At 41.7% G+C, this 12,316-nt stretch overlaps 1 protein-coding gene across 4 annotated transcripts in view; it reads left to right on the top strand.

Annotated features, from left to right (window-relative positions):
- LOC145988393 (tubulin glycylase 3A-like) overlaps nt 1-12,316 on the top strand; it is a 97,240-nt gene that overhangs the window by 31,704 nt on the left and 53,220 nt on the right. For all 4 annotated transcript variants that reach the window (XM_083123274.1, XM_083123273.1, XM_083123272.1 and 1 more), the window contains exon 2: nt 11,469-11,604. In XM_083123274.1, the coding sequence (XP_082979400.1) occupies nt 11,469-11,604 (136 nt within the window). The remainder of the gene's footprint in view (nt 1-11,468; nt 11,605-12,316) is intronic.

The following is a 12,316-nucleotide window of genomic DNA, read 5'->3' as shown; positions in this document are numbered from 1 at the left end:
TCCATGTTGCGCACTGCATTGGCCTAGTACCGAGGGTGTTAAGTGACTTTTTGAGCCACCCTGTACAATTAAATTCAATACATTTTTGTACTTAATACGTCATTTGTATTTAATTCTTTTACAAACAAAATACAGTTCCACCAGAAGTGCTCCCCTGTGCTTAGCACCACGCCATGAAGGCGTATAGGGGTGTGGGGGTAACGCCCCACACTTACTTGATCCGGTCATGAGTGGGGGTGATGTGATCAGCATCACGCCCCTGACCGCCTGTATGCTGTAGCTGATAAGGTGCAGGACCACCTTTAGCTTCCAAAACGACCTGCAGTCTCCGAGGAATGGACAAATACAAGTCCTGGATGGGGATAATAGGATCTAGCACCATTCTTCGAGGAAACTAGGGTCACAATCCTCCTCAGTGTCCGTCTGTCTCTGTCACGGAGTGTAATTTTCTTCCACGCAGCTGTTAATCTGATGATGTCTTTCCGGACACACTATTATGTTGTCATGATTTTTGATAGAGTCCCTCTCTATACGCCAAATAACATGGCTACTTTGATAACAGAGGCCCCTGCAAGGCGGGCACCAACAATTTGCTCTCCTTGAAACACTGTCATCTCCGACATGATTCAGTATCAACTGCGCTGCACGCTATCTACAGTGCACATGTCGACTCCTACCAGTCCGAGAGGGTCCTATCTCACGGCGCAAAAAACCAAAAGAATGTCGCAACGTGTCCGATTTCAAGTGGAAAAAGTGTGTCGATATCACCCGTTCCGATGTCGTGGTGTTTCCATATTTTTGTCCATCCCCTGTACATTTTTATGTTGGTGATAATGTTTTAGAAACTTTTTCGTTTTACCTACTTTTTACATACTTTATATCTTTAATTTTTACGCCTGTTTTTTTTAATTTTCAATGACATTTTTAGAATGTGTTTTTAAAAAATTCTACATAACTTAGTTTTCTTTCAAAAACATTATTTATTAGCACATTACGATGTTGCCAGTTGCCAGAAACAATTACAAAGCTGGGAAAAAGAGGTGAAACTCTTATCCATTAAAGTCTTGGAGGAATCGGTGCAGCTACTAATTGAAGTGTCAGGAGAAAAAGTTAGCTGTTGCAGAAAGGTGTAATGAGTAAAAATGTAGAACTGGAAAACTTGAAAACGATTTGTGATATTGTTAAACGAGAAAAAATATTTTATTCACGATATGAATCCAGTTCTTACGATAGCCTATTTCGTGGGTGGTCAAATGAGATCATTTTCTCGTTATGAAAATCATTCTTTCTGACAGACGGCTATCAATGAATGTTCAAGAAAGCAAAAAAGAAAAAAACTAGTGGTTGTGTGTAATCAAGGCAACAAATAAAAGTAAATGTGTTGTTTACATGTTGATTTTAAAATGAAATTATAGAGATAAATTATTTGGAACTTTCCCACTTTATTTTTGTTTATTGTGCCTATTTTTTAATTTGGTGCCTATTTTCCACATTATAAATGCCTTTTTGTCTGCCTATTCTAACCAAAATAAATGCCCGAACTCCGGTGCAAGTTATGAAAGTAATTCTTAGTTATCCTTGATATCACACACCTGGTTAGGTTAGATAAAACAAGAACAAGCAGAACATTTACGTCAATGAAGCAGCTTAGAGTTTCTAATCCGACTAAAGTCAGAGATTGAAGGGGGACGAGTGGAGGATTGTTTCTGCCTACTAAAAGATAGACCAAGAAATGGAGTCATATTTTCCTTTATCTTATAGAAAATATAACAAACACCCCCGGCTGCTGGATTGTGTGACAATGCTCCTTTTTAGGAGCAACACCTGACTATTTGGCATGGGCACATGTTGGGAATTGTTTGGTGTTTACTTGGATCAAAATTTCCCTCATTCCCCCTTCCGACCGGTTTAGGCGGTTAGGCGAAATGGGATGCCATCCGAAATTGGGGTATTTGTTCAAATTGGCCAAATGGTTAGTGCAAGTTCTTTATATCAGAATTACTTTAATTCACAACTCCCTGCGAAGATGAATTATTAATTAATACCAGTGGCGTGTCCAGGATTTTCGCAGTAATGTCTATCATTTACTGCCTTTCACTTTTTTAAAATAATACTGGAGCAAAGGGGAGTGGTTATGACCCCCACCGATCCCCTCTTGGCACGCCACTGATTAATACATTTCTGGCTGTCATATCCCTTGTCATTTTGAAACACATGATACCTCCTCATACAACAACATTTTTTCACAACAAAGCAAATGAGTACTGATTGATTCCCACAAATCTTTCAGGGGAAATAAAAGAAGGGGCTGGCTGGCGTCGTTACGTCCACATATATGATGAGTCACCAACAGGTTGTCCAGTTTGCTTACCCCGATTGAGGCTTTCAGTCAGTTCAACGTCAACGAAGGCTTACATTCAACATAGGGAAAGCCAAAGGCCCATAACAAAGATAAAGTAAGCAAAAATTGCAGAAAAGGCATTTTAGGGACGATTAAGCAAAATAGGCACTCACCTAATAGGCAGTTATAGGTAATATAAAAATGCGTTTTTGGACTAGAAACACCATGAAACGAATTAAAAATATTAAAGCCTATTTCTTACTAGACCCGGTGGAGGAGGCACATTGTAGTTCGGATCCAACTTTAAACAAGAGGTGGTAATTTTCGTTAAATCTCCCTCACCTTCATGCCTCGCCCTCACACGCCTTCACCCTCACGGATCACCCTCACATGGCCTCACGCTCGCCTTTCACCCTCATGGATTTTCCTTGCCCTCGCCCTCACCCTCACACGCCCTCACCCTCACACGCCCTCACGACTCGCCTTTCGCCCTCACACGCCCTCACTCTCACGACTCGACTTCGCCCTCACCCTCACACGCCCTCACCCTCACGACTAGCCTTTCACCCTCACCCTCACTCGCTCTCACCCTTACGGATCCATCTGGCCCTCACCCTCACACACCCTCACCCTCACGATTTGCCTTTCGACCTCGCCCTCACACGCCCTCACCCTCACAATTCTCCTTTCGCCCTCACCCTCACACGCCCTCAGCCTGACGACTAGCCTTTCGCCCTCACCCTCACACGCCCTCACCCTCACGACTCACCAGTCGCCCTCACCCTCACACGCCCTCACCCTCACGACTCGACTTCGCCCTCACCCTCACACGCCCTCACCAACACGAGTCACCAGTCGCCCTCACCCTCACACGACCTCACCCTCACGACTCGCCTTTCGCCCTCGCCCTCACACACCCTCACCCTCACCCTCACGACTCGACTTCGCCCTCACCCTCACACGCCCTCACCCTCACGACTAGCCTTTCACCCTCACCCTCACACGCCCTCACCCTCACGGATCCATCTGGCCCTCACCCTCACACACCCTCACCCTCACAAGTCTTCGGAGGGTGAGGGTGAGGGTGAGGTCTGCCCTCATGAGGGTCGCCCTCCGGAGGGTGACCACCTCTGTTAATGACACGTGACACAAAGGCGTCAAGAAGTGGTAAGGTCAACGCAGAGTTGAACATTGAGTTCCACCCACTGTACGTTCGAAAACATCCCAATCAGCTGGACTAAGGTGCCAGTGAGGAAGTTGCTCATGTGAGCCCTGAAGGTGACGGAAATGTAAAAGTAAAGGGAAGTGATCACTCCCTCAGAGATCTGTATATCGATCCAAGAGATGTTAGGAGCAAGACCGGGACTGCAAACGGACAGGTCTAATGCAGAGTATGTACCAGAAGACAGACTGAAGTAAGTGGGTGTGCCAGCATTCAGGACTGCTAAGCCTGATTCCTTATCCAGTATTTGACCTTGAGTCTCTGTACGGATAGATCCCCAAAGACGGTAGTAGGAATTGAAATCAGTGAAATGTACTACAGAAGTGGGAAGTTGGACGTATAAGGAGCAAAATTCCTCAAGAGAGAAACGCCCTCCCTCTTTGTATACAACCAGCAGATGGATATTGGTTGCGGAAAATTAACTCGCACAGAGGGAGGGGGGTGATGGGAACACCGATAGCACGACGACCCTCAATAAGTTTTTCCGTGCGTAAAGAGTGTAGCCATTTAAAATTACTTGTTCGTTCGGACGAAAATGTAGGGTGACCAGATGTCCTCTTTTATCCAGACATGTCCTCCTTTTTAGGTGTCTGTTCGTCGTCCGGACGGATTTCTTTGAAATCGGTAAATATCCTCCTTTTTTTGGTAAGAGTATAGCATCGACCGTAGCAAATATGCTGCATAGAGAATACTTCCACACATAAGGATCATCATGTCACTTGAGGCGCGTTAAGTACTTAAGCAATGCTCAGCTAGCATCTGGGAACTGAACAAGATCACTTTTCCGACGGAGTCATCAGCAGTAGGTAGAGGTGTGCGGTACAATTTTTTTTTTGGTAGGGACGGGATCTGGACTGGAAATTTTTCAAATCCCGACATTCGGGACGAGAGAAACTCTCAATTTTCCGGAAATGTTCGAAATTTCCCGAAGCTCTGGAAATCTCGAATTCTACACGTCGTTTTCACCTTAAGTGATTGTTTTTGCATTTCTGGAATAAAAACTAACGAGAAGTTTCAGACGCTTACAATGCAGAAAACTTCGAGAATTAACGACTTTTTAAAATGACCATTCGGTATTTTCCGAGTGCTCGGGATCCCGAAAAGTCGGGAACTTCCAAATGGTCATTTTTGAAAATGGTTAATTCTTGATGGTTTTTGCATTGTAAGTGTCTTGACACTTCTCAGAAATTGTTAGCTTTTATTTAAGAAATTTCAGAAAAAAATCTTTAGAGACAATGACGTGTAAAATTCATGATTTCCCCAGCATCGGGAAATTTTTAACATTTCCCGTCCCGAAAATTTCCCGGCTTGGTCGGAAAATTGCGAATTTTTCCCGTCCCGAAGGTCGGGATTGAAAAGAATTTCCCGTCCCAACCAAAAAATGTTCTGTCCTGCACATCCCTAGTCATTAGTACGTATTATTCCAACTCGTTGCTTCGCAATCTGAGACTTGCGAAACACATGTAGTCTGAACAGTTCTTTTCGATTGGTTGATATGGTTTATTTTAATTCACTTTTCAGCCACTTTTGGCTAATCGCGAAGATGAGGATGAGTGATGATATCATGATTTTCATGAAGGGATACTCACAAAGAACAGCCATGCCCAGTCTGGATTCGAACCTGAAACCTCTGGCGTTCTGGCTCGTCGGTCAGTTCAATTTCGAGTCATACATAGGCGATAGAGAAACGGGTTGTGAGAATTTTGACTATTAAGTTTATTTTTATGAAATAACGAAGCGAAAGTGTAAATTCATCAATCATGTTACAAGAAAATATCCAGTTTTAAAAGGATGGAAGAAACTAATATGAGCTAAATTGCTGTTGAAAGAGTGATAGAAATGTTCGTGGCATTAAAATCATATTTCTTGACCCAATCTAAACTACCTAAACTTTAAATTCGGTTTTGGAAATAAGTTAAAACGAAGATTACTCTTACATTTGCTTTCACTTATGGGGATATCTAATATCCAAGAATTGGAAAAATATTAAAATTCTGTGCTCCAAAATATAGATATTCTTAGTTATGATTATCATGTGTTAATTAGTAGATTAGGAGATTGCTCTCGTTGCTTAGAGGTAAGAAGAAATTATTGAAAAAATCATGAGAATTATATGTGAGCAAAGTATTGGTAGTTTTTTTTTACATTGATTACATTATGAGTAATGGCAAAATGAGTTGCCATTTTTTTGGGGTGTCCTCTTTTTTATGACTTTGCCCTCCTTTTTCACCATGCTCTGTCCTCTTTTTTGAATGTATGTGTCTGGTCACCCTACGAAAATGTGTCTCTTGGAGACAAATTAGGGCAGGGCAAAGTCAGATATTAGCATTTGCAGTTCATCAATATGCGTCAGGAATCCGTTAAGGTTCCATTGGAGACGGGACATAATGTGGGTGAGTGGGAAGGAGAAGGAGAGCGAAATGGATGGGGAAGCAGAGGTGGAATCGTCCTGCTCTCGCTGGGCGTTTTCTGCGTGATATAGTGATCATCAATATAAATTATTATTATTAATGTTATATTAATTTATATAATATTATAATTAATGTATCTGTGCTGTGTGTTTGTTGAGAAAAGGGGGAGGGCAAAACTTTGTGTATGAATTTGTGTTGGCTGTTTTCTCCACGCGACGGCGACGCCACTGGCTATTACTTATTAGTATTACCAGCCAGAGACTGCTTCGAAAACATTAATTACCTATTTCGCGCTTACAGACTCATCCTGTTGACGTTTTCCACACGTAATAGGAAATTATTATTGTTATTTTTTTATTGTGGATATAAAGTTCTAAAGTTGAAGGAAAAAAATTGACGCCAAGGGGAAATTTTACGCCTGATTGTCCCGTCAGATTTGTGTAGCAAGTTGGCAACCATGATCTATCGTGGCAAGGCAACCTTGGTGGCAACGGGGTACGATTGACCGTTTGTTGCCTTGCACACTACTTGACCAGTCTGTGTGTGAAAAAAAATGTTGGTTGATCCTGAAATAATATATGTCAACTTTATTCTATAGCTATACAGTTTTAACTGTAAAGTTTGTATTGCATATTAGCAGTGACGTGCGGTGACGTCGACACTTGGGGTAACATTCAGTGGCATGCTCAATAGGAGGGGTTGGTGTGGGTCACACCCCTCCCCCCTTTAGGCCCCAGTATTCCTAAAAAAAAGAATGTCAATAACAGGAAAAGATTGCAAAATGATGAATGAGTACTAAAAAAAAGTACACGTAACCCCACCCTCATTCGAAAATAAAAAAAAACGATTTGATTTGAGTACTAAGCCAGAGATCCTGGGTTCAAATCTCGGCTTGGCCATGGGTATTCTTTGTGTGTGTCCATTCATAAATTTTATCGTATCATCTTCGCGATTAGCCAAAAGTGGCGGAAAAGTGAAGTAAAATAAACCAAATCAAGCAATCAATCAATGATTTGATTTCATTTTTGTTACTTAGCATCGATTTTTTGTCACATTTGGTTAATTGCGAAGATGATACGATAAAATTAATGAAGGGACAAACACAAAGAACACTCATGCCCAGGTCGGGGTTCGAACCCGGAACTTCTGGTGTCGTAGCGCACTGTGATAACCACTCCCCCACGGTTGGTTGATTTGGTGTTTTAAGTACACTTTATGCACAGAAACAAAACAGGTAACAAAATACACTTTTTTGTAGTTTCTTCAATAATATTCATTTGGCTTTTTGAGTTCTGAGATACATTTTTCATTCCAAATTATTTCATTATTCACTGTAGAGTACAACACATAGGACACTCATCACGGGTTCGAATCCTGGCCTGGATTGTTCATATGAGGTCCCTTCATCAATTTCATCATATCATCACTCATCCTCATTTTCGCGACAACCAAATGTGGCAGAAAAGAGAAGTAAAATAAACCAAACCAACAACAATATGAAGACGCGTTCTCTTGCCCAAATAACTACATCCGTATTTATGACTGTTAGAGGCCAAGAGTATATATTTAAATAAAACACTACTAAAACGAGAGTGAGAGAGAGCCTGAGCACATATCTGTAATTTAATCATGATATATTCCATATTTTTTAAAAAAAGAAAGCATAACATTATTATCTGCACATAACACTTTCCCATTTCATAAATAATAAAACTACGTACATCCCATATTATACATACATATTGTACAACGTGTAAATGATTGTGTAAATACAGAAAAATGTATCCTTAGTTCTTTAGAGGTTTTACAAAAAAATCTATGAGAAAGCAATCCCCTATCTGTCCTATAGGAGATAGACTGGGGGACCTGAAAGCCTGGGCTTTCAACCATTGCAGCGGGGGGCGAGGGGGCAAGGGAGGTAGAGGTAAAAATCTTCCCTTTTCCTTAGGGCGACCGTTTCTACCTGTTAACTGGTCAGGCGGAAGAAGAGCGAGCTAGGGTATCCAGCCAGCTTTGCCCCCGGATCCCACCGATGGACGAGAAGCGCGTGGAAAACAAAGTGCTGCATATGAACTGTGGCTTTAACAAGATAATAAATATTGTGATTTGAATACAATTCGAGATGTGAGATTGATTGATCTATCTCTGCTGGACTAGCTACTCCTCAGTGCACGTCACTGCATATTAGTCATCTTGGAATTCCGGATTCCTGTCAACTTTTCCTTCAGTTTGGCGCGAACTTTCAACCAGTTTTGTGCGTGTGTCAGCAACTTCGAGTAAGTAATATCTTAAAAATTATGTTTCCGAAGTTAACTTATCTTTCACACCGTTCGCAAAAGAACGTATGAAACGTACGTATGTTGTTTGACTACCAGATAACTGTTGAATTTGTATCAGAGTTTTTTTTCTATCCTTGGTTAAAAAGTATGCCTTTTCCACAACCACGTTCAACTCTCATAAGGGAAGGCAAAATCCCTTTCAATAAAGTTAGAGGATACATTATTTCCATAACTTCAATGATGTGTAGAAATATTGGGATAAACTTTGCTGATAGTGGGTGAGGAGGGCCGATGTCATAGAATAGACACCCACAGAATATTTTTTTCAAAGAGGGGCAAGCAAGGTATTTTTTCCAAAGGGAAATTCGGGCATTTAAAATTATTATTTGGTTAGAATTTAATCATATTTTGTATGGCTTTGCACAGTTTGAATTATCCCAGTCAACAAGCTAATGTTGCCAAAACGTTGTGGCAATGTTAGCCCCTATAACATACCTAACGTTGCTACAATGTTCAGTGTATGTTGAAACAACGTTGTGTCAACGTTTAAGGGTCATTTATTTAAATGTTGCTGCAACGTAGATTGACAACTTTGTGGCAACATATACTGAACTTTATGTAGCAATGTTAGGTATGTAAGGGGCTAATGTTGCCACAACGTTTTTGCAACATTACCTTGCTGCCTGTGTAATTTAGGAATACAACAACAATGCATATTTAAAATATGGTTATCTCCAAGATATCTGAATCAAATGTACACACTTACGGTTATATTTTTTAACGTCAGTAGCTATGCAAAAACTACTTGTAACTGTGTTGATAAGTTAGGCACTCAGGTTCAGATTCCCCTCTTTAAGACAGTATGAACAAAAACTATATCCAAAGTAAGGAGGGAGCAATGACAAGTACAAATGTAAGAAAATGGTATTAAAATAAATGTAGGGGAATTCCCTTCTAACCTCTCTAACATCCATCCAGTGTCAAAAGCACTTTAAAAGAAACTAAAAAATCATCTACTAGATTTTCAAATAGATGTACAAGGTGGTTATAATTAAAGTGACGGTGTTCAGAGTGGTACAGCACGGGCTGTAATGAGAGTAGCAGTCTGAAACTTCGTAGATATGATAATGAAGCAATGCGCTCGCGAATTATGCAAAAAAAAAAAAAAAAAATAGTTCCAATTCTCGCCACCAGGGTAAAAAATGGCGCTGTAAGCAGTCAAAACGTGGAATTTTCCGTAACTCTGACTTCAAAGTCGGTGACATTGCCTAACCATTGTGTGAGCTCCCTGGTTGTTGTTGGTGACGCTTGTTGCTTTTTTTTTCCTTTAGTGATGTGAATGTTCGCCGAACATTAAAAGTTTGATTTTTCCCGTGTAAAAAGCAATGGCTATTGCGAAGAAAGACCGTGCACTGCTAGTGAAGTTGTTTTACCAGAATGGGAGCAATAGTAACGCTGCACTGCGGAAATATCGCCAACAGAAAGGGCTGAGAAGAGGGCCCATGTCAATTAATGGGCTGAAGAAGATGATGAAGAAATTCGAGGAAACAGGTGAATTGGGTGTTGCACCAGGGAGAGGAAGGTGGCCCATCCCCGTGGAAGTTGTGGACGAAGTTGCTGTAGCTGTAGCTGACCGTGCAGCACATGCCTCAACTTCTGCAACCAGTGCTAGAGCTGTGGCACGTGAATTGTCACTCCCCTGGTCAACAGTTCGCAAGGTATTGCGGTGCATTTTACACTGGTATCCCTACAAGATTCAAATTGTGCACCAATTGAAACCCCAAGATATTCCACAACGCCGTGAGTTTGCCCATCGGTTTTTGGCACGCATGGAAGTGGATGACATGTGGCCGGGGAATATTCTGTGGACTGACGAGGTGCATTTTACTCTGGTCGGTACAGTGAATACTCAGAACTGTCGCATATGGGGTTCCACTCGTCCACATGTTGTGCAGGAACAACCATTGCACTCAGTTTACGTGACTGCATGGTGTGGGTTCACTAGCTCCTTCATTCTTGGTCCGTTTTTCTTTGAGGAGATGACACCTCGAGGGCCTGTTAGGTGTACAGTGACATCTGCACATTATAGGGACCTCCTTGTGCAACACGTGATTCCAGCTTTGCAAGAACGGAACTGTGAACACACCACCATTTTCATGCAAGATGGGGCAACACCACATGTCGGTCGCCACGTGAAAGATTTGCTGTGAGAAACCTTCACTAATGACCGCATCATCTCTAGGCAGTTTCCAGATGATTGGCCTTCCAGATCCCCCGACCTTAATCCATGTGACTTCTGGCTGTGGGGATATTTAAAAGATCGTGTCTATCAGGGACATGTCCGGTCTCTGCCTGATCTGAAGGCTAGCATACAACGACATGTCGCTCAGATTTCACCAGACATGCTGCGAGCAACCGTCGACCATGCCGTGTTACGAATGCAGCATGTTGCTGAATTGGGAGGCCATATTGAACAGTTCTTGTAACCATAGTTCCTAATAAACATGCCAGAGCCATTGTTCTCATGTGTTTGATCTTTCCTGCCTTTTTCCTGTAACTATACCACGTTTTGACTGCTTACAGCGCCATTTTTACCCTGGTGGCGAGAATTGGAACTATTTTTTTTTTTTTTTTTTTGCATAATTCGCGAGCGCATTGCTTCATTAGCATATCTACGAAGTTTCAGACTGCTACTCTCATTACAGCCCGTGCTGTACCACTCTGAACACCGTCACATTAATTATAACCACCTTGTAGAAACAAATTGTTAGGATCAAGAGGAATAAAAAGTTCTATTTACAGCCAACATGTTAATCTAGACACTGCATGCAATATTACATGTAATACTGACGAGGATTTTCACTTGTAATGCACATTAGACCTGCTGAAGGTGTTTAGTAGGAAACCATTGGCTTTCATTAGATATCCGAGAACACAGTAAATACAGTTGATAACAGTAGATTCTGTCTACTATAAACAGGAGAAATTTCCAGCAGCTATGTATGCCACTCATACATAGCTGCCAAAATTCCTCAAGATGGTGGGTGGCCACCGTTCCCATACTCAGGCCAAAATCTCAGGAGAGATGTTGTTACACTTCTCCCCAGGAGACTCAAACCAGCATGCATCCCGGAGCTCAAGCCCAAAGCTTGACATCTTAGTCTGCAACGCCACAGTGCGGTACTGAGAATTCATTTTTTATTTTTTCATTTCAGGAGCATAAAATTTTCATTGTTTACAATGAATGCAAAGCACTTCATCAAGTCCTTGAGAGGCGAGGATGGCTTCAGAAATTTACTCCTGATCAACATGTGAAGGCTAGAAATCTAGCTGGATTAGGTCACAATGATGGTAAGCTTTGCCACCGCAAGTAGCAAATCCCACATTGACCTTGTGAGTTGCAATTTTTAGTTATAAGCAGGGGTAGACAAAACTAAATATCATTCAGGTGCCAGCCCCATTTCCTCGGGAGACATTTTTTTCTCAATTACAGACCAACAAAGCCATGAATCCAACTAAGTTAAGCTATGAAATGTGATCTTAAAACATTTAATTTAGTGTTTAATACAAAATTTCATTAAAAGCAATTACTGGGTGGCCACCCACCAGAAATTCCTTGAATTCTGGGAATTATGCTTGAATTTTTTCCGGTTACGTAAAAAATTACAACTTTTATGAATCCAAATCCAATTGAATTTATACATATCTGTACGAGGGGCATTTACAAATGATTTAGACTATTGACACATACCATGTCATGGATGGTCCGGGATCCCAGGTTAGGCTTCAGCCCTTTCCACGTATTCTCCCTGAAGAGCAATGCAACGTTGCCACCTCTCCGGTAGCTTTCGTATGACCGCACGGTACCAATCACTTGGGGTGTCACGTACCCAGTCTCTGACAGCTGCTTGGAGGACATCATTGTCCGGAAATCTGACAGCACGTAGGGGCTTCTTAATTTCATTGAAGAGGGCATAGTCGCTCTGTGTGAGGTCTGGTGAGTAAGGAGGATGTGCCAACACAGTGAACCCCAGTGATCTCAGCTTATCCTCAATGCGGTGGC

This window comes from Lepisma saccharinum, chromosome 5 (assembly GCF_977018435.1).
Source record: "Lepisma saccharinum chromosome 5, izLepSacc3.1, whole genome shotgun sequence".
NCBI classification, from domain to species: domain Eukaryota; kingdom Metazoa; phylum Arthropoda; class Insecta; order Zygentoma; family Lepismatidae; genus Lepisma; species Lepisma saccharinum.
The sequence above is the reverse complement of the archived record's forward strand: the minus strand, read 5'-3'. Positions and strand labels throughout refer to the sequence as shown.